This window comes from Syngnathus typhle, linkage group LG1, assembly GCF_033458585.1.
Source record: "Syngnathus typhle isolate RoL2023-S1 ecotype Sweden linkage group LG1, RoL_Styp_1.0, whole genome shotgun sequence".
NCBI lineage: Eukaryota > Metazoa > Chordata > Actinopteri > Syngnathiformes > Syngnathidae > Syngnathus > Syngnathus typhle.
Window position 1 is genome coordinate 23,491,053 of NC_083738.1, and position 24,561 is coordinate 23,515,613.

The 24,561-nt window shown below is 46.0% G+C and overlaps 4 protein-coding genes across 4 annotated transcripts; 2 read left to right on the forward strand and 2 right to left on the reverse strand.

Annotated features, from left to right (window-relative positions):
- Positions 1 to 212: 212 nt before the first annotated feature.
- Positions 213 to 12,901, reverse strand: LOC133155720 (macrophage mannose receptor 1-like). Its single transcript, XM_061281272.1, has 36 exons — positions 12,747 to 12,901; positions 10,425 to 10,627; positions 10,254 to 10,360; positions 10,010 to 10,122; positions 9,893 to 9,937; positions 9,665 to 9,820; positions 9,496 to 9,578; positions 8,976 to 9,093; positions 8,864 to 8,905; positions 8,625 to 8,792; positions 6,499 to 6,618; positions 6,316 to 6,420; positions 6,204 to 6,227; positions 5,652 to 5,866; positions 5,481 to 5,587; positions 5,247 to 5,359; positions 5,129 to 5,182; positions 4,904 to 5,059; positions 4,720 to 4,805; positions 4,427 to 4,538; positions 4,302 to 4,349; positions 4,066 to 4,233; positions 3,699 to 3,821; positions 3,501 to 3,608; positions 3,400 to 3,435; positions 3,191 to 3,328; positions 2,865 to 3,008; positions 2,622 to 2,756; positions 2,378 to 2,526; positions 2,178 to 2,298; positions 2,052 to 2,103; positions 1,922 to 1,985; positions 1,722 to 1,852; positions 1,609 to 1,658; positions 1,375 to 1,548; positions 213 to 1,294 (listed from the first exon to the last, which is right to left on the reverse strand). Exons 1-36 carry the CDS (start codon positions 12,805 to 12,807, stop codon positions 1,038 to 1,040), a joined length of 4,086 nt encoding a protein of 1,361 aa, XP_061137256.1. The 5' UTR covers positions 12,808 to 12,901; the 3' UTR covers positions 213 to 1,037.
- Positions 12,902 to 14,292: 1,391 nt separating this feature from the next.
- On the reverse strand, positions 14,293 to 18,358 carry phf23b (PHD finger protein 23b). Its single transcript, XM_061294355.1, has 5 exons — positions 17,856 to 18,358; positions 16,377 to 16,408; positions 16,206 to 16,298; positions 15,469 to 16,006; positions 14,293 to 15,353 (listed from the first exon to the last, which is right to left on the reverse strand). Exons 1-5 carry the CDS (start codon positions 17,881 to 17,883, stop codon positions 15,160 to 15,162), a joined length of 885 nt encoding a protein of 294 aa, XP_061150339.1. The 5' UTR covers positions 17,884 to 18,358; the 3' UTR covers positions 14,293 to 15,159.
- Positions 18,359 to 18,422: 64 nt separating this feature from the next.
- On the forward strand, positions 18,423 to 20,451 carry elp5 (elongator acetyltransferase complex subunit 5). Its single transcript, XM_061294354.1, has 8 exons — positions 18,423 to 18,716; positions 18,785 to 18,845; positions 18,913 to 18,993; positions 19,096 to 19,307; positions 19,385 to 19,554; positions 19,620 to 19,700; positions 20,067 to 20,167; positions 20,249 to 20,451. Exons 1-8 carry the CDS (start codon positions 18,632 to 18,634, stop codon positions 20,349 to 20,351), a joined length of 894 nt encoding a protein of 297 aa, XP_061150338.1. The 5' UTR covers positions 18,423 to 18,631; the 3' UTR covers positions 20,352 to 20,451.
- An 824-nt stretch (positions 20,452 to 21,275) lies between these two features.
- LOC133165046 (CTD nuclear envelope phosphatase 1A) lies at positions 21,276 to 23,961 on the forward strand. Its single transcript, XM_061294406.1, has 8 exons — positions 21,276 to 21,850; positions 22,293 to 22,359; positions 22,440 to 22,558; positions 22,634 to 22,705; positions 22,781 to 22,897; positions 23,115 to 23,226; positions 23,298 to 23,382; positions 23,487 to 23,961. Exons 1-8 carry the CDS (start codon positions 21,746 to 21,748, stop codon positions 23,545 to 23,547), a joined length of 738 nt encoding a protein of 245 aa, XP_061150390.1. The 5' UTR covers positions 21,276 to 21,745; the 3' UTR covers positions 23,548 to 23,961.
- Positions 23,962 to 24,561: the final 600 nt, after the last annotated feature.

Sequence of the window (24,561 nt, forward strand, 5' to 3'; positions counted from 1 at the left end):
TGCACAGTTGTGTTTAAAAGAGCCAAGGTCTGTCTATCCATTAATAGCAATGGCAAAATTGTACCCAAATGGCGTCATGAGGAAGTCTGACTAATACTCGTACCTCGGGCGTAATAAATTAGTGATCAAAATGACCGGATTAAAAAATTGCCCTGTCCAAACCAGTAAACTATTAAATGAGTTAACCAGGTGACCCACCGATTGTCTTTATTATTTTATTATTTTTTTGGTCAATTAAACAAGGTAAAACAACAGATGGTATAATAATGCATGGTAAATTTAACAATAAGTAAATGAAATATAAGAAATCAATGATGAAAATGCCCGGTAAATCTAAGAGAATAATAACATGGTAAATTGGACAAAGGAATAATAATGCATGGTAAATCACCATATCACATGTTAAGTCAAGAAGAAGTCAACAGAATCATAACGCTTGGTAATTATTATTTTTTTGGTCAATTAAACAAGGTAAAACAACAGATGGTATAATAATGCATGGTAAATTTAACAATAAGTAAATGAAATATAAGAAATCAATGATGAAAATACTCGGTAAATCTAAAAGAATAACAACATGGTAAATTGGACAAAGTAATAATGCATGGTAAATCATCAGATGGCGTAATAATAATGTATGGTAAATTTAACAATAAGTAATTGAAATATAAGAAATCAATGATGAAAATGCACGGTAAATCTAAGAGAATAACAACATGGTAAATTGGACAAAGGAATAATAATGCAAGGTAAATCATCAGATGGCATAATCATGATGCATGGTAAATTTAACAATAAGTAAAATGAAATATAAGAAATAAATGATGAAAATGCACGGTAAATCTAAGAGAATAATAACATGGTAAATGGACAAAGGAATAATAATGCATGGTAAATCGTCATTTCACATGTTAAGTCATGAAGAGGAAGAAGTAAACAGAATCATAATGCATGGTAAATCAATCCAGCAGTCAGTCAATCAAAATGCACGGTAAATCAAACAGAACGATCATGCAAGGTCAATTGCATTCATATGATTACTCGCAGCTTGCATTGGCGCCTTTATCCAGCTCATAACGCTTCGTGGGCATCTTACACATGTAGCCGTTGAGTTCCGCGCACGACTTCATCTTCCATTTGCCACCCACCTGGCTCAAGGCGGCCACGCAATTCTCCAACCCCTCGCCAGGTTCTTCCGGAGCCCAGTTGGTGAAGGTCACCTTCTGGTGGTCCGACCACGCAAATTCGCCGGAGACCACCGGGGCGTTCAATCCGATCCACGTGTCGCCGGGGGCTGCAAACAGCAAGAGCGCTCTCATTTGCTTTCCAGATATGGCAGCGATCAAGCAGTTGCGACGCTTGGCGAGCGCGCACCTGACGTCAGGAGGTCTTGCAGCCAATCCCGCTCAACCTTGGAGCGAATGGACACCAGCTTGGCCTTCAGACAGGAGCAGGATTCTCGAGCGTCGTACCACGTCTTTCTCTCATCAAAACGTTTGTAGCAAAAGTCCGCAAACTCCTCCCATTCAGGTCCCAAGCATCTCGGCTCTGCGCGCAAGATGGCGTCACGTGATGAAGTACGCTTCCTATTCTAGACAGCCTACTCACCCTGGTCAAGAAAAGTGTAAGACGGAGACCGAGCCAAACCGTCACCATCCCTGCAGACAGTTAAGTGAGAATGAGCCGGGCGTCTTCAAATAGACGCTGCAGTGAGAGCCAACCTCGAGGTGATCCCGTTCCTGGCGGAGCTGCTGTAGGCCTCCTGTGGCTCTTTCTTTACCAAAGTCACAATTCCTCCGATCGCGTTCTCAATGACGCCCGAGTGAATGGCAGCCGCGCAGATGTTTGACTCCTGCACTCAGAGAACATCTCGGACAAAGAACAAGAACTCCGCTGGCAGGTCGTGCACTAATTAACATACTTGTTTGTAGATCTGTGTTCCGTAGACTGTGTAGGCTCGGGCGCAGCCCTGCGCGCACCGGACCCTGCGGGAGACCTTGAGTTACGAGGAGGCTTTTGTGCAAGAAAAATTGATGGCGGGTTTGACTCACGTCATTGAACCGTCGAGGCCGAGGCTGGTGGCTGTGCTGTTGCATAAGATGTCTGCGGGTCAGAAGGGCAAATCAAAGCCTGTTTCTTGCTGGTTTTTCCACTGCACTCCAAACGTCGGTACTCACCGCGAAAGGTGTCGTCAGGCATGCACCCTAAGATGTCAAAGCGAAGGCCATAAAATCTTGGCAGGAGGCGGACGTACTTGGCGAACACGAACCTGGTTAGCATGTGCCTCCCCACAACAGGCTGGAAACAAAACACGCGCGTTTGCAATGAATGGCAACTGCCTGGATGACAAAGTTGGAGTCGCCTACCGCTCGCTCACCTGCTCTGGGTGGCGATACCAAGTCTCTCCGTCAATACTTAACTGCAACTCAAATATGCTGGACGAATACTCTTGGTTCATACACCTCTGGGTCACAATGCCCGTCACCTTGTAGGTCTGACCGAGGTTCACCTGGATCCAGCTGCCGCCTGAGGGCGGAAGGCATTCCATTCCATTGCTCAGGACACCAAATTACCAGTAACTACGACGGAGAGCTGTGTTTTTTTTTTGTTTTTTTACATACGTATTTTGGACGGTGTCCAGCAACCGCTGCCCCCCAGACGCGCTTTGTGAGGTTCGCCATTGATCTCAGCGGAAGAGGCTGTGAAGGAGGAGTCTGGGATTGTCCCGTCAGCGATGCCCAGACTGTCAAGACACACTGAGGAAAGACAAAAAAGTGGAAGGAACGCTCGCTCATTCACTCTCACGTCTGGCCAGCCGACGCGCTTTCTGGGGATCCGTTGGATTCTTTCCTTGTGAAGCCCACCTTTCTGCACACAGCTGTAGACGATGTGGTGGTATTTGGAGACACTAGGGCAGGGGTCCGGAAGCGTAGGTTGAATGGGGCAATGCTGATGTTTGTCACACATGGCTCTAAAGTGAGAGAGAGCCCCTTTCATCCTGCAGCGATCTGCAAATGACAACACAGCGCCATTTGATGCACATTTCATTCACATACCGACTTCAACTGGTTGCAGGAGTCCATGCATATTGATATTGAATTATAGGTTACAAATGAGTTACTGGACTGCGTGTGACACCTCGCGACAGAAACTAAAGCTAAAATCAACAATGCCACTGGAGGATTCTTACCGTGTGATCCGGCGCCGTCAGTCAGACAGACGTTGGTACGCCTCCGGCCGAGGAAAGCCGACTGTACGCGGATGACGCTTTCATCGGAACAACGAAGGACTCTCAAATCGTCTTGGCAAATAAATTCCTCCTTGTAGCCTGCGAGCGAGAGAGCACAACCGTTGACTTCTCTCCGTCTTTTTTTTACAGAGACGTTGAAGGCGACTTACCATCATGTAGCAGCAGCTGGGGTTTTGCTGTCTTTCCTAGAAGCGGGAACCAGAACGTGTGATGAAGATCCACCCACCGTGGGGCGTCACATCTCACTTACCTTTTCCTCTTTTCTTGCAGACGTAGCCTTTCATGTTGTCGCACTTGTCACGCTTCCAGTCACTGCTGCCGGTGAGCAAGGAAAGACATTTCCCCTCTTTGGGGTCACCTGGAGGGAGGAGGGGGGGGGGGGAGACAAGATCTGAGCGAGCGCTCATCCGTTCCTCCAAAGTGCAGCTGACAACCGCCTCAGCCCGACCTTCACTCGAGTGGAGGTAAGAGAAGGGGGATCCGTCAGCCCACTTGCCGCCGTCACCCTCGATGCCTCCGTTGGCGCCCAACCACAGGGAGGCGTCATCGCCCATCAGAACCTTGGCGATACCTTTGGATCCCAAAGAGAACATGCACGATTCCAAAACGACTCACACATGACTACAACTTGACGGGTGTGGCACAGCCATGACAAAGTGCTAACAATACTGCAACAAAGAGTGAAGCCAAAAAACAAACAAGCAAAGCTGGCCATATCTCAGCTTGATCACGTTTCGAATGGAAAGGAAGGTGAAGTAGGGGAAAAAAAAAAAAGTTTCTTTCTCAAGTCATGCGCAAATTCACGACCAGCCAACCCTTTATGAAGCCCTGCTCATCGGTGTCGGTGATGCTGAGCAGGTCCCCTTCGAGGAGTTTGCAGTCGTCTTGCGCCTTCTGCCAGGTCTTGGTGGGCTGGCTGATCATCAGGTAGCAGAAGTCGTTGGTGGGGTTGTCCAGCCACCAGCCGCATTTGTAAGTCCAGCCTGCGAGCCATAGACGGCATAAGACAGCGGCAGTGCGGCATGAGACAGCGGCAGTGCGGGACACCTACTGACTAGGCTGACTGATGATGCCAGCCGTCGAGTCCCTCCGCGCTTGGCTGCAAGGAAGGGGGTCAAGTATCAGCAAATGCGATGGATGCGTCCAAAAAGGAGCGCTCGGGAGCGACGTTTGCACCTGTTTTGCAGAAGAATGGCCGCGTCGTTGAGCACTCACAGCCACTCAACTCCCCAACAGAATTTGGGAACGCACAGTCCCCCGTGGTGTCTTTTTCCCACCGTTTGTACTCCTGCGGACGACACGCGTGTATTGGACTCCCAACGCCCTTCCTGGGCTCACTCGCACCCACGTTTTGCCCATTTCCCCTCCAAAACAATCCAATCGTTGAGCGGCATTTCTCCCCTTTTTTTTATGCTGCTCAAATTTGGACTTTCCCAGCGCAGCTTTTGAAAAATAAGCAATTCACTTACAAAGGTTGTTCCGTCACTCCACTCGTAGTCGTCGCCCGTCGTTTTCTTGAGTCCCACCAAAGCAGATTGTGAGGTCTGCGAGTGATCTTGAGGGAAGGAAGGAAGGAAGGAAGGACAAGAAGAGTTTCAGGGCGAGAAGAGCTTCAGGCAAATGACGAGTGCGGAGGTTCAACTTGGTGCTCACCATACACAAATTGGGCCTCTTGCTTAGAGTGGACGCTAGCCAGGTGGCCTCCCCGGACTTGACAGAACTTCTCGGCATTGTCATAATTTTCATGCGTCTTCTCGTAACGGTAACAATAATCGTCATAGTGGAAGGAGTTGTCGTCGCAGTAGGCAGCTGGGCCCGCAAAGAAAAACGTTACCGTGACAAGACGGCCAAAGTGCAAATAAGTGTGCTGCAACTCACTCTTCACGACAGCAGGACCACGTTTGGGGGAACACGTCTGTCCCTCTGGGCAGCCTGCACAAAAAAAGACCCGTTTGCTTCTTTCATTGGCAACGTGAGCACGGACGTGCAGGCTTACTCTGCGGCCGTTTGCACATGTAGGCCAACGAGGAATGACAGGAGCCAGACCTCCACTTGCCGGGCTCACCAATTCCCCCTTGGTTGACGTAGGCGCAGGACGCAACGGCGGCGCTGTCGGGAGAAACAAAAAGGAATATTTTCCAGTTTTTATTTTTCCTCCCAAAGTGTCCGTCTTCAAAACTGGTTCCAGAACCTGCGCCTGACAACAGCATGCAGAGTTGTGAGGTTTTACCTTTCGAGATGATTTGGGGCCCAGTTGCGGTGTGTTGTTGTCTGGCCATCGGACCAGGTCAGCTTCTGGGTCCCGCCTTCAAAGCGACACCAGGAGTCGTCGCATTTCTGCAGGGAAGAACAACAACAGTCCCAGTTGTTTCTCCAGACTCCACTGCCGCTTCCATCTCACCTGGTTGGAGAGTCCCAGCCAGAAGGGGGTGTCCTTGTCCATGGTCGTCTTCACAAAGTCTTCCTCGGCCGAGGAGGTGATCGAGACCAGGTCGCCGCCCAGCCAGACGCAGTGGTGCCAGGCCCCCAGCCAACCGTTGGGGACTTCCATCTTCTTGTAGCAGCTGGAGTCGCGCTCGGTCCACCCGGGATCACACTTGCTGTCTGAGGGCACAACTTGGGGAAAAGGCGGACAGATCAGAGCACACTCCTGTTTTTGCCCTGCAGTCCACTTTTGAGCAAAGGGTCATTTTCTCGGGTCGGGTAAATTGGAAGATCACTCGACTTGGTTAAGCTCAGCCCAGTGCATTTTTTGAAATGATTCCGGAAAATTCACCTTCACGCTTGAGAAACAACCCGTCCGCACGCACACAAAGTGCCGCTGTGCAAGTTAAGACGATGCAAAAAGCATTCAACATGTGGCTGAGTACTTCACAAAATTGAACAAAAAACTGCAAAGAATTTGTCGGTTGGCATGGTGTGACTCCAGGATCATGTGCTCAGTCTGACTTACCGTCAAGAGTCGGCGCTGTCAATCCTGCAAGAGGAAACGAAAAGACAGACATTAAGGCACAGACGAGGGTCAAGGGGCGATAACGGTCGGTGGGGCGTCATGCCTCACTTACCTTTTCCTCTTTTCTTGCAGACGTAGCCTCTCTTGTTGCCGCACGGGTCGTACTTCCAGTCGCCGCTGCCAGTGAGCAAGGAAAGACAATTTCCTTTGGCGTCACCTGGAGGGAGGGAGGGAGACAAGATCTCAGTGCTCCTCCGTTCCTCCAAAATGCAGCAGACAACCGTCTCCGACCGACCTTCCCAATGGCGCTTGAACGTGAACGAGGATCCGTCAATCCATTTGCCGTCATCATCATCGAGTGAGACATCGGCGCCCAACCACAGAGAGGATGCTTGTCCCTGACTCTTGACGAAACCTGTGGATCAAAAGAGAACATGCAAGAAGAATAGGGGGATGTTAGCCAAGATGAGTAGTAGAATCAACACCAAGCCAGCAATAACAGTGCGGTATACTGCGCTCGAACTATTATTTCATGTTCTAATGATAACATATGCACTTATATGGTTTCATATGCACTTATTGATACACAAACAATGTATGTTTAAAAAAAAAGGGTGACACTACTTTGCGGGTGGTCTTGAAACCAATTATCCGCGGTAAACGAGGGATTACTGTACCATCAAACCTGTCCTGTAAAGAGATATAAAAATAATACAAAGGGGATGTGGAAGGCTAGGTATTAAACACTGGAGCTAAAAACAAAAACACAAAGTACCCAGTTTATTGTATTGAAATCGAGCGATCGATACACAATATGAAAGCGGTGGTCAATGAATAGGGTTTTTTTTGGTCAATGTGGGTGGGACCTGCCAGCTAGCAGGAAAAACACAGGATCCAGACAGACTCGGCTGCTCAATCCATATATTTCTTGGTGTAGAAGTAAAACCTCAACTGATGACAATGATATTTATATGTGTAGCATCCACAAAAGTTCTTGGTGAAATTGCACAACCACTGACTCACATATGCATTATGTCTTACATCTGGGAGATTTCCAAATGACATGAAAATAGCTACTACCACTGTAGAAATAGACTAATTACACGCCATTCTCTCCCTCTCTGCTCTTTCAGTACTCCGAGATCCATGAAAAAGTTTCACAGAAAAACTCGACAACTTAGTTGAATAAAGAAAAGAAAAAAGTCAATATGGATTCTCAGCGCAACATCAATGGCACTAATGGATCCTATCGAGAGCGTGACACACACAAAAAAAAAGGTGATGGGTATTTTCACAGATCTAAAGGAAGCATTTGACACAATAAATCAGGGCATCAGAGTGGACTGGGTGAGGAGCGACTTAATCAACAGGCAGCAATTTGTAAAAATTGGAGATCAGACTTTTTGCCCATAACATGTGGAGAACCTCAAGGGTCGGCTGTCCTTGCTCCTAAACGCGATCATCGTGCAGTAATGCAGCAAAAATAATGAAATGCATTTTGTTTTGCTCGTGATACAAACATCTATTGCGCTGTGGACATGGACAGCAGCTTATGGAAACAACCACAATTTGATGGAAACAAAATTCGCATGATTTGCAAAATACACATATCAAACCTCATTTGGAAGGGAAAATTGACTTCTGAAATAAAAGTCCTGGGTGTGACTGTTGACAATAAAAAATCTGCTGGAAATCATGTCAAAACAAAAATGTCAAAGGCAATTCGGAAGCATTGCGGACTCCAGATACCGACATCGACTCAGATAACTGTATGGGGAATATGGGGTAACACCGAATAAGTCAAGCGATAAGAAAAATAACAAGGAGAATACAAATGCACTTTTTATAATACCAGACAAAACTTTTGTCACTCAGGGATCTCGATCAAACACAAGACAGCTCAAATTATGGTGACCTTCTTCCAAGCGGGAGACACTTTTTTTTTTTTATGGAAAGGCAGGCAGGGTGGCTATCATCTGAGACGGAAACTGAATATTAGGCGTGGAAAAGTCTGCTGAACAACTATAAAAATGTGTATTACTGTTTGTGGGGTGAAATTGTGCAATGGTCGAGAAAATGAGCACACGTAAAAACTGCTCAAAAAAGTGTATCAAATCTGGTCTCTTAACATGCCTGAAAAAAAAGACAAGTGACTACACACAGGCAAAAGGGAATCTGAAAGTGTGTCTCTTATTGATTTGTATGTTGAAGTATTTGTTGAATGGATTAGGGTGGGATTCTAAAAAGCTCTGCTTCCTCCTACTCCAGCATTCTTTGGTGTTTTTGGGTTGTTTTGTTTTCATTTTGGGTGACTTAGATATGGCACTTTAAAGTGCTTTCTTTTCCTATTTACGTGTTTTAAATATGTGCAAAATGAACAGAACTTGTTCGTGGCCAATATTTTAATTCACGGCCGCCTACCGTGCACAAAGCTCTGCTCTTGCGAGTCGGCGATGCTGAGCAGGTTCCCTTGGTGGGCTTGGCAGTGGTCTTGCGCCTCCTGCCAGGTCTTGGTGGGCTGTGGGATGATCACGTAGCAGAAGTCGCTGGAGGGGTCATCCAGCCACCAGCCGCATTTGTCAGTCCAGTCTGCGAGCCAGACATAAGACGGCGTTACGCAAGACAGTGCAAGACGGATGGCGCCAGTGCTGGACACCTACCAGGTTGGCCCACCAATGGTGGACGCCCTCCGCCGCGCTTGGCTGCAGAGAAAGGGGGTATAAGCAAATGCGGGACCTGTCCAAAAGGAGCGCTCGGGAGCGACGTTAGCACCTGTTTGGCAGATAACTGACTGCTTCCAGGAGCATCGGGCGTTCAGGTAGATCTGTGCATCGAATATTGATGCACAGTCACCACCGGAGTAGCGTCTGTCATCGAGATCTTCGTAGTCCTGCGGACGAGATTTTGGATAGAACTTTAAGCGTGTTGCATTTGATCTGGTCGTCTTCCTGCCGCATTTCCTCACTTAATGGCGTGCCTTCTCTCATTCAAGTTTCACTTTGGTTTGTCGGCTTCACTTTATTGTCAGTCAAAGTAGTATGAACATTGCAATGAAATGAAGCATGTTGTGCCCTCTCTGGCGAGCCAAAGGTCTCATGCGCAATGCAAATAACCCTGAATACCCAAAGACAAACCAGAGGCACCATCCAGGATATTTCCTGGACATCTTAACTGCCTCCTCGCTGTCTCTAAAATCAGAGCGCCAAAAATGTGTCATCGGCTGCCCGATGCCTCAAGACAAAACGGATGCCTGCAAGCAGACTTTTCCAAAGGCCTCCAGCAATTCACTTACCAAAACTGTTCCGTCACTCCACTTGTAGTTGTTGCCCTTCTTCTTGAGTCCCACCCAAGGAAATAGACCTTTTTGAAAGTAATCTTGAGGAAAGGAGCAAGAACAAGAGCTTCAGGGCAAGAAGAGCTTCAGCCAAGTGACGACTACGGCGGTTCCTCTTGGTGCTTACCTTCCAGGAATTGGGCATCTCGCTTAGAGTGGACGCGAGGGAGGTGGGCTCCCCGGGCGAGACAGAACTCCTCAGCATCCTCTTGAGTTTCATGAGTCGGGCCATGAAAATAGCAATGATCGCCATAAAGGATGTTGCCATCGTCGCAGTCAGAAGCTGAGGCCACGAAGAAAAACATTGAGGAGGAAACCATGACCAGATGGTGCAAATAGGCGTGCTGCGACTCACTCTTCACCATAGCAGGACCACTTTTGGAGGAACACGTCGGGCAGTCTGCATAGAAAAAGACCCTGTTTGAGCTTTTCTCCTTTCAAAGTCAACCCGATTACAAACATGCAGGCTTACCCAGCGGCCGTTTGCACATGTAGGCGAAGGAGGAAGCGCAGGAGCCAGACCTCCACTTCCCGGAATAATCCCGAACCTTTTGGGCGACGTAGGCGCAGGACGCGACGTCGGCGCTGTCGATAGATTAAAAAAAAAAAAGAACATTTTCCTATTTTTCCTTGAGTGGTCATTCTCAAACTTGGTTCAAGAACCTTTACGCCGACGTCTCCGCCTGACAACAGCATGCAGAGTTGTGAGGTCTTACCTTTCGAGTTGATTTGAGGCCCAGTTGCGGTGTGTTGTTGACTGGCCATCGGACCAGGTCAGCTTCTGGCTCCCGCCTTCAAAGCGACACCAGACCGTGTCACATTTCTGGGGGGAGAAAAGAAAACAGTTCCAGTTGTCGCCGCAGAGTCCACTGCCGCTTCCGTCTCACCTGGTTGGAGAGTCCCAGCCAGAAGTGGTTGTACTTGGCCATGGTCGTCTTCACAAACCTTTCCTCGGCCGAGGAGGTGATCGAGACCAGGTTGCCGCCCTCAGAGACGCAGTGGTGCCAGGCACCCAGCCAACCGTTGGGGACTTCCATCTTCTTGTAGCAGCTGGTGCCGTACCCGCGCCACCCGGGAGCACACTGGTTGGCTGAGGGCACAATTTGGGGAACAGGCGCACAGATCAGAGCACACCAATGGCATGTTTTTACTCGATGCTCTTCATTGGGCGCATGGCAACCAAATGCACGAGGATTCTGTCAGGGAGGGCAATGCTCATTGTGCCTTTGGCCCCTTCCAAAAACTTGCCTGTCCTTCATTTTGGGGTGAGCTGCTGATTGTTTGCATCAAAGCATCACTTGTGCCTGCCAAGGATTGATTGATTCACTTTTATTTTTTCACAACATCATTGATCATGATTACATGTCCACAGATCATGACATGAGATTGCACACAACTGCTCCAAAGTTCTGCTATTAAGCTTCAGATTTACAGTGGGGCAAACAAAGGATGTAGTCAGCCACCAATTGCGCAAGTTAAATGATGCCTGTCATTTTCATCAGAGGTACTATGAGAGACAAAATGAATCAAACTCAATTGAGCCACCAATTGCGCAAGTTAAAAGATGCCTGTCATTTTCATCAGAGGCACTATGTGAGACAAAATGAATCGAACTCAAACTCACAGTGTTAGCACTTCATCTTCACCATCAGCGATCCCCACCCAACAGTCACGCACGTGTGGCAAATCCATGACCAATGACGTAAGCCCAAATCAGGTCCTCGCACATTTCACCACTGGGGGGTGCTAAAGCACAAGGCAACTCAGCAACTGTAACATTGCAACAGTTGGACCCCGCGCCACTCTTTTTAGCTCAGGAAGCCCGTGTCCTTGAATTAAATGACAAAGTACAAAGCTAGGCTGGGCTGGGCTGGGCTGGGCTGGGCTGGGCTGAGCAGTGCAGGGGTTTCATGGGGAAGAGGGGCTTTTAAACTGCGGGCTCAGTCAGGTTAACCCAAATAAGCACGGGCCTCGTATGGACTCTGAGGGGCAAATGCCATATTCAGATGAACACGCACTGAAAATCAGAGGCTCTTGTAAAAGTCCGGCTGAATTTTGCAAAGAATTTCACTGAGAAAAAGAAATGAATTTTTTGAGAGAGAAATTCATTGAGAAAAATAAATGAATAGGTTTTTGATCATAAAATTCACGAGACATTATTGTTCATGAAAAAATAGTTATTGTAGAAAGAGCTGAAGAAATGATTACTGTTAAATTATAATGATTATTTATCATTTATAATTTCATTACAATGTACATAATTTTTTATTTATTATTCATTATATTTAGATGAAAGAAAACGAGAAATAGCTTTATAATAGAGGCGCTAAGAACTATCTGTTGTATAAAGGGCTGTATGAAATAATTATTCGTAATATGTTTCAATAATATCAATAATGATTAAATTTTAATGCTAAGAAATGGTTTAGTTAGGAAGAGCGCAGGTTCGTAAAGTAGTGCTTTACAAGTTCATGAGAAGTTGAGCAAGTTCGGCAGGGTTCACGGCCAACAAAGACGTTACTTGCTACATGGTTGTTGTTGTTGCATGATACGTAGATTGAATGTTTTCGTGTTACTTTGTATCGTTATGTGGCGTGGAGAAATCGCGGACGTTTGAAACGTGTTGCTGCTGCCTGCCGTCCGTCGCCCGTCATTCATATTTCTCACATCCACCGCTAGAGGTCTCCCCAGACCACCGAGATGCGCTCGTCCGTCTGAGTGACTGTGCCCTTTGAATGAGCATAGTAGAGACAGGTTGACTTCCTCTATAGGCCGATTGTAATTACTTCAAAGTCAAGTTGTTCGTATGTTCTGACAGAGCAGCAGCCAACCTGAACGAAAGTGATAAACGCACCTTAAAAAGCCATTTGAACGAACGAGAAAGGAATGGAAAGAACACGATTGGCAACGGTACGAAGCAAGCAATTGCGCTCACTCGAGCAAGAGTGACGTCATCAAAGTTGTACACAGCAACAGCAACAGCATCAGAATAATTCAAAAGTTCACAGGAGCTCATTTTTGTGCTCAGAATTGGATCCATTGCAATAAAGTGTTTTGATCTCAGGCCCTGTAATGTTTTGACAAGAGTAGAAGCAGATGCAGTCATGCGAACTCACAGTACAGTACATTTCATCACGTTGTCGACAGCGGTATTGTTTTAGCAACGAACTCTGTTGAACTGACTCTTTTTAATTGACTAAATTGCTTACCTGACACGCATGTCCAATATAGGCCAAGGATGAGAATAAACCTCTCGAGTGCCTCCCACATCTTGGAGAGAGAGGGAGAGAGAGCGCAGGGAAAAAAAATCGCCTCACTGAACGTCGCAGCGATTGCACTCCGGAGAAAAGAAATGACAACGGCCTGTGGATTCCAGTCAGGAGAAACAAATGGGAGTGGCGAGCGCGTGTGATGGACGCACTGTACCCTTTGAGGCCTTTGCTTTTTTGTTCCTTTGATCCCTTTGTTTTTTTGTTACTTTGTAAATGTTCTGGTGTATGCGTGAACAACAGCAAGAAGCAGTCAACTCATTTAACAGTATATCGAAATCATGAAATCCAAGTAGGAAAGTGGGAATGAAAGGAGGTGGAATTCAATGTATTCATTTCACAGTAAATCGAAATCATGAAATCCAAGCATGAGAGTGGGAATGAAATGAGGTGTAATTCAATGTGTTCATTTAACAGTAAATCGAAATCATGAAATCCAAGTCTGAAAGTGGGAATCAAATGAGATGTACTTGTGAATGAAAATGAGCGAGGAGACGATGAGCAAATGAATCTGAGAGAAATGAGGGGGAAACGTCAAGGCCCTTGAGTGCGCGGGGATCTTGTGGCTTGTTGGCTCTTTGGGGGAAGCAAACGCTTGAGGACTCAGACGACTCCTCGATGGGATTGTTATCTTGTACACATTTTCAGGCACTTACACAGGGTGACCAGATTTGGATTTTTCAAAAGGAAGATACCCTTTTTTGGGGGGGTCATGGGTGTGTCTATGTTATGACACAAATGACATGGTGTCTGTATAGCAATTGCATTTATTGGTTCAAATAGCACAAAACATATGTAAAATACTTTTTATTAATATTTATAATATAAATATAAGAAAAAGTCTCATATTATTCTTATCGAACTTTTCATTCAGCTCCTCCGTGAACGTGCAGTTTGGTTTCGGGATTGCTTGTAAACACTCGGTGTAAGCTGACTAGCCCACCCGACATCCACACGCACGCGCACACCCACACACACACACGCACACACAGAGTGACAATCAGCAAAGTGATACATTTGAGGAGAAAGGCGTGACTTATTTGCAAACCATACTGAGAAACCTGGAATTGAGTGAAACGGAACGGAGTGGCACTTCTATTGACAATGTACTGTACATGTATTAAGTTTGAGGCAGTCCGAAAAAATCGCGTAAAATTTTGAAATTGCCCCCAGACATATTTTAGCTCTCGAGAATATACCATTTGGAAGCCTAGCACTTAGACCCATATCACAAATGAACAAATCGGGAAAACTGTTCAAATTCCTTGCATATTTGTTGGACACACTGATGAAGGCAGAAGTACAAGCTGAAACATGTCAGGTAATGCACCTAAAATAATTATAGATAAAAGAACCAGTGAAGTGATTAAAAAGGACAATCAAAATGAACTACAATTATCATTATTGTTTGTTGGCTACTGACCATGCATTTTAAAAGTATCTCCCCACCACCCCCAAAAAGAAAACTGTACACTACGTTTCAGTATTATGTTCTCAAAGACTTTTATTATTCTTAAACTACAATTAAAGAAAACAATAATGGACTGCAGAAAATATAGATTTTTGCATTGGCTTTCACATATGTACAGTTGTCCAAGAGGATATGTACAGGGCTCCCCCCCCCCCCAACGCGAGAAGCAAAAAAAAAAAAAAAAACCCAAAAAACATCCAACACATTCTCCAATGGGAAGGAAAGAAAACAAACAAAGAAAAACTTATGTTATCTTTCATGAGGCGCACACACGGCTTACAAAATCAAACCCATACAATCATTTTTGAAATGAGGTGCCCGCGAGTTCTTCTCAAATAGGGGAGGGGAGGAAAAAAAAAAATACAATCGGCATTGCTAAGAGCTCCGTCGTGAACGTATTTCCCTCGACCCCATTCCAAAAAGTGCAATGCTTCAAATATCTTGCGTGCTGATGACCAAAAAAACCAAAACATTTTGCCACATTTTATTTTAACACTGAAAAAAATTAAATTATGCAAGACAATAAAGTGTGTGTGTTTGTTCCAAAAAGGGGGCTAAACCAAAAATATTTTTCTGATCAATAGGCAGATTTTGTTGTTGACATTAAGAATCAGTGTCCTTACCACTGACAACTACCTCCCCAAATAATTACAAAACAAGTTCTTCAGGGAAAATTTCTATTTTGATGACACTAAGGAAGGCGCTAGAGAAAAACAAAACCCATTCTTACAGTTCCTCTGACACAAAAGGCTGCCAGGGATACAAAACCTTGATTGTCTAAATAAATCATCCGACTATGGTTTAATGTTGGGCTCTTTTGGCTTTAGCGAGGGGGAGGGGCACGCAAAGCGAGAATTTGCTTTTGCTGCTGTTTTGTTTCTTTTAAGTGTCTTTTTTGTGCCCCGAGCGCCTGGAGTGCATGCACTTGTGGCAGTAGAAGATGTCTGGGACGTTGGACTTCTTGATCTTGACGCAGGACAAGTGCACCCAGATGGCGCACTGGTTGCACTCGATCATCGGCCGCCCGGCGAACGGCTTGCCGCAGTAGCACGTGATCAGATCCCACGAATCGTCGCCTGAAACGCACACACGCGTGTCCATTAAGCACATGCACGCTAAAGCGGGTGCAAAAAGTGAGAGACGCCGCCACGCCCACTGAGAGCGGTTGCTTCCGACAAGATGGCGCCCCACCTGACTCCACCATGATGTCTTCGTCGGCGATCCAGGTCTCGCCCTCGCTGGAGCTCATTTCGCCGTCCCCGACGCCCTCATGGGGCGGCGTTTTGTCTTGGGCGGCCTGCGGCGAGGGCCCCCCGCGGAGGGGCCGCCACTCCTCCGAGTCGCTGTGCGGCGGCAGCGGCGAACTCTTGAGCTTCTTGGCTTTGGGCTGCTTGGAGTTCTTGCTGCGCTTGATGCGCGCCCGCTTCTCACCCTCGCTGCTGCCGCTATCAGCCGCCGCCAGCGACAGCCTCTTGAGCTTTTTGTCCTTTTTGCGCTCGGCCTTGGCGCTGGCCGCCTGGCTCTCGTACAGCGAGTCCTTCAGACGCATCTTGTCCAGCAAAGCGCTATCGGGGTGCATGCTTTTGCCCTTATTGGCACGAGCTTTGTGGACAAACGTGTGGATGGTGTGGATGTCCGGGCCGCCGTCCGCCCACGTGCTGCTCACGCCGCCGCCGTCTGCTGACGAACTGTGGGCGGAGCTGGACGACGTCGGGGACCATGAGCTTTCCTACGAGACAGGAAAAAAAAGCTTTTTGTTGCTGATTTTTTAAAAAAAAAAAAGAAAAGTCAACTGCAGCTGTATTTGAAATGTGTGATGTCGCATGGACTGGACTCTTTCATCGCGCTGCTGTTATTGTCATTAAAAAGGCATCACAGAGAACTAAGCTGCTGTTGTGCATGAATCTTATGTGAATATTGAAGCTGACCTCTTTGGGACTGGGGATGTAACCAGCGTAGGCCAGGACAAAACTGCAGAACTTGTTGAAGTCCTCCACAGTTCTTCTTTTCCTTTCTGGGGGCTACACAAAATAAATACTTAGTCCAAAGCAGTTGTTTATTCAACAATAGTCAAGAGTCCAGCTGGGAGGGGGGCTTACCAAAGGTTCAGTTTTGCACGTCAAAAGCGAATCTGCAGACAGAGAAAGAGATGAAGTCGTAACATGACAAGATTTTAAAAATAAAGTCGCAACATGATAGTCTCTGGGTAGCCTTTTGTGTGATATCGCATATAGAATATCTGGACCTTGATTAATTATCGCCCCTTTTCATTTCATGTTACTCAGGGAACCCACTCTGCAATTGCCTGACAAGTTTTAGTTCAAAATATTCATCAATACGGTCAATGAGGTTTCCATACAGTGTGGCTTTGCCTACAAACACCACTTCAACCACATAAAAGGAACATTATTGGTGAGAGTAACATGGGAAGTGGGCCGGGCTTTTAGTTCAGTCATCAATTGTTTTTGCTGATCTATTTGAGGACTTCGAGGCCTCTGAAGTGCTCACTCCATGTTTTTAGACAATTCCACAAAGATGGCAGCCACTTGTCAAGACGCAACATCAAGTTTGGGATTGAATCCTTGAATTGATTGAATCTCCTATTGATACTGTTTACTATTATGAATGATGAACGCTGGAGCCCATTTGCACAAGTTTCATTCATTTGTCGAAATGCATTCACGTTTAGGACGGGAGCCATGCTAACTAAAATTAGCATTAGCCGCTAAACGGCTCAATCGCTTAACAGGGGATTCTTCGTAATACATGTGAAAGGACCCAAACACACAAAAACGGACGAGTCGTTAACATTATGCTTAGCAATAAACCTGAATCGATAGCGGCGAGCGTATGCGTTGATTTTGCCGCAATTCACCGCCTGTAGTGAGCGTTTAATGCATAAAATGACGCTGGTTGGTTGACCGGGTAACTTGCAGAATGTTTTAATTGTCTTGGAGCTAAGCGTTGGCCACTGCAGGGGCACAGATATTGCGTTCCGATTCCGTAGATATTCGATCGCGACGAGTTTGTCACGATTAAAACCGCCGGTGGCAAAACATCAAAGATGTGAAAGTTGCCTTTTAGCCGTTTGTGGCTTACGCGCTAATCTCGCCGGAGATCGTAAATGGCAAGTGGAATGGGTCTCGATCTCGCTTGCGAACTCGATTTTAGAGACATTAATCGACGTAAATTTGATTTGTTTGTAGGAGGAAAAGTGTTAACTCCGCGGACACCCGCACAACTTTAATCCGATATACGTGTTGTGCAATATAGGCTAGCTCGGCGCGGTTATTAAGACAAACCGACCGCCACGTTAAGACACAAAAAAGCAAGCAGCACCATCCATAACTATACAAATCTCAAACAAGAAGGCATTCAACTGCATTCTTTAATCAACATTCTTGGCGCTAGTTGTCGCGAAAATTGCGAATTTGGACATACGCAAGCGAACAGGGTCGTTAGCCGCTGAGCTTTCAAACGCTCCGTTTCCCCTCGACGAACGTGCTATCCTAAAACCCTCTCAAAGCAAAGCAAAGCCCCTTACTTTATGAAGCCCTCATCAATGTCACAAAACATACCTTGGTGCTCGGACATTATGTCAAGCATTGTCGCCGTCGACGAGCAGGCCTTAAGGTCCGAGAAACGGAACCAGCAGCAGGCGCGCTAGCCGGAGCAAGGCAGCCGTCGCTCTGTGCCTTCTCCCGGCGTGACTGCACCCAAACTGTCGGGGAAACTGCTGGAACACCGAAGCAAGGAAAACGATCCTTCAACAACTACACAAGTTGAACACTCTTCACCGTGTGTTGCTTCGTCCAGTTGCGAGAAAAAAAACACTTTTTCCGTCTCTCGTACCATTCCACTGCATTTAAAATTCGTGCCGCCAACGTACAGCTCGGCTGTAAAACATTGCTAAATTCAACCCGGTGGCAGGTAAATCGCGCCGGGAACTCCTCCGATATGTAGAAATATATGTGTAAATATTTTTTGCTTTCGTCGTCGGGTAACACGACAGGGAGAATCCCCCAAAGGTCTACGCGCGGTAGAAGCTCGTAGAGTCTATCGGCGGAATGGTTCGCCCCAGAGGATGATGGGTAATGAAGTTTAAGTGGGTGACGAACAGCCTCGAATTCCTCGTAAGTAAACTACGTTTCCCGTGGGCCACTGGAACACCCGCCCCCACCACCACCACCACCGATGCCATTTCGCCAGGTTACGCTATGAAAAAATATTGGGCTAGACACTGCGATGTTTAAAGATTTGTGTGCTGATATGTCGGGGGCCTAAAATAGAAAATGTTGCCTAAATTTTGCTGCCACTTTGCCTCATTTTGTGTCAAGAATAGTAAGACTGTCGTATGATAACTAGCTTTAGCATTTGTAGCACCATGTTGCACGACTTGCTACAAGGAATTGACCCTGGAGGCTTTCTTATCATACAAGGTACTTGGAACTCAACACGCTTTACAGTGACATTAAAACAGGCTAACAAAATCTGTACTTAATCAAAGATTCCTGTAGTTCTTCTGGCCGACGACTTCTATGGAGTTTCATCAAGGCTGCATTGAACAGGTTGTCAACATGATGCTGTAGGCATCTTATGAAGTGTTGAGACATGAATTCATGCTGTGAATTTCAGGACGGAAGCAGTCCATGTCCTCAGCTTTGAAGTCAGCGAGGATGAGCTGAAGAATGGCTTGAAAGGATCACCGATTGAAAGGTATTTGGTTCAACAACCCTCCGGGTTACGTTGGAATGTCTTCCAGGGGCAAAGTGCTGGCAGCCAGCAGCATGAGGTCGATTTTTGCAACTGTGATTTCAGGCTCCACTTTCACAACGCTTACGACGACCCCTTGGGCTGGACCGAGCACGCCGCCTTTACGGTGGACCAGTTCTGCGTGGAGAGAGTCACGCAGCTCGTCGAGCAGTCCTCACGAGTGAAGCCGGCAGTTTTAATCATTGACTCACTCTCGTGGATCCTGAGACATGTTAGCCCGTCTGCGGTCTGCAGGACTTTGCAACAACTTAGCAATGGTGATCGATTACCCCATGACTAATGACAATTGTGTTTGCGAGATGCGTACAGTAACTCCGCCCCCTTTGTGCATAAGGTGGATCTGTGGGAAACATCATCGGTCTCCTCCATTCCGATATGCACCCGCGAGGTATGGTGGGCAGCCTGTGCCACTCGGCTACGTCACTCATCAACGTTGCGACGGGACAGAGAGGAGACCATGCAAAGATAACCAAGCGCTTGAAGTCAGGAAAGGTTTTGCAAGATGTAAGTAATAAATAGGAGATGAAGAAAAAAAATGAATAGCACATGAAGTATTTGTTGATGCGTAGGAGGAGGTGTTCTCCATCAAAGATGACCTGACGGTGGTTGGACAGAGCAAATTCAGTTTGGCCGAGCCACAAGAACAGAGGGTACTGTTCAACTTATTCAAATTTTTCAAATCCACTTGGGCACTTGACATGTTCCCAATTGGTTTCTGTAAATTGCTCCCAGTGGCGCATGGCAGCAGCCCCCACTGGTAAGAATATTTTCAGTTGTACAATGACAATAAAGTGTATTCTATTTCTAAATGGAAAAAAAAAAGTATTGCCACTTCCCCCCACTATTAGAGTAATTCATTGAAAACAAGGCTGAAACAATAAAGTTTTATTGCTCAAACATAATTTTACTGTTCTAATCAAACTTTTTTTTTCCCCTAATGGAGTAATTTGTCTCGTGTGTAGCATGAGAAAATGCCTTGAAATGAATTAGTACGAATAAAAAATCCCATCTTGCAGGCAGACCCAACAGCAAATTTGACTTTCAACCTACGCTTGTCCGACAGCCAGCGAGAGGCTAAAGAGAACCTAGCGCTGCCCTTTGTCTTCAGTAAAGAGAAGTAAGCGACACTTTTTTTTTTTTTTTGCCGTATTATTACAGTTTTCACAACCTCGACTCTGCTGTTGTTTTTTTCTGGTAGAAAAGCAGCACTTCTCCACACCGGTTCAGGGAGAATTGTGTACGAGCCCGACGCAAACGACGACTACGACCAGGAGGATCCCGATGACGATCTTGACGTGTGATCGTCTTATTTGTTTTATTAGCACGGACTTTCCTTTCATGACTTTAAATAACATGTTTATTATTAAATAGAACAATGGGATAATAAAAATGTAAAATAAACTGTCTTGTGGTTTTCTACAACCATTCCTTACCCTTGAATTTGATGTAGGACGGATTCTGTTTAATATATGTACATGGTGGGGCAAAAGTAGGTATAAAAATGTATTTTGGTACATTTTGTCCTCGCATCCTTTACTCACTGACCTCCTTTCTTCCTTCTGACCTGCTTTTTTTTGCAACCTTCCTCCAGTAATGTTATTTTTGCAGATCAAATTATTTGTCATTACTCAACATATCTTTAAAAATTACTGATGGTTTATGAAGTGTGCACCTAGTTTTTGGCCCACTCTGGGGACAAATGAAGTAGGTCAGTGACACATTATCAAATTTTACATTTTTGTTCATTCATGCCAGTGAAGTGGCAGAGAAGATTAAATGACAGGATGTCTAATTAACTTGTTGCCATTTGTGCATTGTGTCAGACCTCACAATCAATTAGTGAGTAAATTGAAGCAAAATGATGACAATATTTTAGTGGAGATACTTATTGAGATCTCGGCTCTATTACAACAAGGTTTGAGGTCAGGGAGAAATGTGGTCCTCCATTCAATAAATTCACGGGAGCACCAAGGCCGCAGTCTAGAAACTAAACAGGCCCAGATTTCAAATTGGTGAGTCAAATGATGTCTTAATTCAGTACATTATATTTTTTGTGGCATTTGTTTGGTGCAGTGAGATTTTCCCAATGTAAAATAAACTTGCTGCGTAAAACGTGCGCAAGAGTTAAGTAGTAAATTACTGAAACGAATGAATGAAGTGAACGCATCGCCGTCCACGTCTGTTTATTTTCCTTCCACGTGGACGTGCTGCGCGCGACCCCGAGATTCCCTTCAGGAAGTGACGTCACGTCGCCAATGGCGGCTCGCAGTTTCATTCCGGATTTCCAGTGGACTACAAACTGATTTTAGCCCCACAAGTTGGACTCTGTGGAAGTTATTTTTTTTACAACGACTTCGGACACCGCGCACAGCCAAGCCGAACCGAGCTAGAGGTGGAATACAAAGCGCCCGGCGGTCGATCGACTTATTTTGGAGCCGGGTTCAAGGTGGTCACCCTGTCGAACGAGCTAGCGAGAGCTAACGCCACTTAGCTCAACGAGGTCCAAAACATTAGCAGACCTCAGTGCGATCGTGTTCGCCTGCTATGCCATTCGGCTCCATTTAAGGCTAATCGTGCCACAAGCGTGCAAATCGAAGTATTCACGCCTCTGCCAGGAAATTGCTCGATTGGCGGCTAATGCCGACCGTCAGCCGCAGTTCTTCCGCCGACTGCTGACTTGTCGTGGCCCGTCAACATGCTGAAGACCCGCCAGTGTTTACTCGGCATCCGCACTTTTCTCGGCGTCACGTCCAGAATATGGGGCTTCTTCATGTACATCCTTAGGAAGCACCTGCGAACGGTAAGGCGTGCGCGCTCGTGAGACACACCTGAACGGAAGAGACGGTGCCTGTCAATGCGTAACTGGACTCTTGGTGTTGTTTTCCAAGACGTTAGTGGCCTCATCAGCAGGCTCAGTAGGTTGTCTTATCATAGGACAGCGCTATCTTGAGTGTTAGTCTGTGAATAAAGACTTCTTTCTCATAGGATTATGAGTTAATCCAGTGTGTACCAAGAGTTATTGAGCCAAGGCACATATTTTACATCTCACACCACACAACCAAACAAAAATGTCACAAAAAGTATCATCGGAATGACGACGTCATCTCACAAATTGCGGGAATGCATGAGTAATGCATGTTGATTAAAATAGCAACCTGTGGATTCACATGTTGAGAAAAGCATTTACTCCTTCAGTTCCATATTTTTCAGATGTCTCTCAATATTTCGTGCTCGCTTTGCAGATCATCCAGTATCAGACTGTGCGATACGACACTTTGCCTCTGTCGCCGATCTCCCGAAACAGACTAAGTGAGTATACGCTCGGCTAACAAGCCGGCTAGCACGTCTGCGTGAGTGTAACGCCAGCCGCTCGTTGTCTTCTGCTCCAGATGGGGTCAAGAGGAAGATTCTGGTGCTGGACCTAGACGAGACCCTTATCCACTCTCACCACGACGGGGTCTTGAGGCCCACGGTGAGGCCAGGAACACCGCCTGACTTCATCCTCAAAGTAAGCACGTCGTTTTGAGATCAGCACGATTTTTGCCTCTGCGTGACTGACTGACTGATTTGTTTTTCCACTCAGGTCGTCATTGACAAGCACCCGGTGCGATTCTTCGTACATAAAAGGCCACATGTGGACTTCTTTTTAGAGGTGGTACGTGTTGTCGCTCGTGGTGTGCGCGTGTGCGTGACAGTGGATGTATTATAACATGTCACGTGGTGCGCGCAGGTGAGCCAGTGGTACGAGCTGGTGGTGTTCACAGCCAGCATGGAGATCTACGGCTCAGCAGTGGCCGACAAGTTGGACAACAATAGGAACATTCTCAGACGCAGATATTACAGACAGGTAGTGCATAAAAAGCATATAAAGCAGTTTGTCAAAATCATAACAGTACTCTAAAGATTGACGATTGCAACGTTTTACTCCCAATATTATGACTGTACTCTCCAAAAATGACAATTTTAGCTCTGGGAGCACGCAATTTTAAAAATCAATTGAATGTTTTGTTTTGCTTTGTCTTGGTATGTATTTGAATATCTTTTGTTTGTGTCTCTTCTGGCAGCATTGTACATTGGATTTAGGTTTTTATATCAAAGATCTGTCGGTCGTACACGACGATCTGTCCAGTATTGTCATCCTTGACAATTCCCCCGGTGCTTATCGAAGCCATCCAGGTAATGAAAACATCGCCGTCTCTCGATGTCAAATGTAAGCGTAAAAGTAAGCCATTCCCTGTGCTCCCTAGATAATGCAATACCTATCAAGTCCTGGTTCAGTGACCCCAGTGACACCGCACTTCTTAACTTGCTGCCTATGCTGGATGCGTTAAGGTAAGCATTTGTGTGTCCTTTAAAACTGATTACATTTCCTATTTTCAAAAAAAAAAGAAGAAAATCGTCTTCTTGGGCTACCAACAATTTTGTGCCTATTTTAGGTTCACCGCCGATGTTCGCTCCGTCCTCAGTCGAAACCTCCACCAGCATCGGCATTGGTGATTGGCCGAATGAGAGATTCGGTCAAAAGACGACCCACCGGCGCCCCCTCGTCGGAGGGGAGGGTTGGGATGAACACTTTGGGTGCCAGATTTTTAGCCCCGCTGCAATTTTAGTTCTATATTTGAGCCCTTGCCCTGACAAAGAAATGGATCATCTCAGACAACTTTCTCAACTTTTTTTTCTGTCCCTCGCTGATGATGCAATGAAAAGGATTCGCATATTCAACAATACCAAGACACGTTTTCACGATTCACTGATCAAATATGCTTTTGGTCCCCTTTTTCCCCCCCCAAAAGGATACAAACAATGTTTTTTTTTTGCTTCCAAGACATCGTTCATCCTCGGATATTGTTTTGTGGGTTTTTAAATAGGACTGAAAATCCTCAGATTAAAACATGGCTTGTATCCATTCTATAGACTGCTGTGCCGTCTTTTCCTTATCTGTCATCATCAAATAACGTTTCACTCTGCTCATGGAATTGCACTTGATTCTGTTTTTGATTGACAACCCTCCCTTTACTGAGAGCCTTTCAAAATGCCTTCTGAACAATATTTCCAGGCTCCAAAGCCGCTTCTTTATTGGCTCTGTCTTACTAATTAAAAAAAACACAACACTCGGCTGGAAGTACTGGTAGTTTTTGTCCTTATTGAGCATAAAAACTTTTAAAAATGAAACATTCCACGTCAGAACTCTCCATTAATATGACTCACGGTGTCTATTAAGTGTTATACATGTCATACCAGTGTAACAAGAAGCTTGAAAGATGAACGGCCATTATTTCTCTCAATTGTAACATGTTTCCTCACTTTTACTAAAACATGCCATATACTGTATTTTACATGAGCAAAATATTAACAAAAGCACTGGGGGAAAAAAATGATGCGCTCCTAATTAACTGACAAATGCACTTACTGGGTGGAGGTCTCTTGCGTTTGAATAAGAACGGATACAAAGGTCAATTGAGGCGGCTCGGTGGCGCACTGGGTAGCACGTCCGCCTCACAGTCAGGAGGG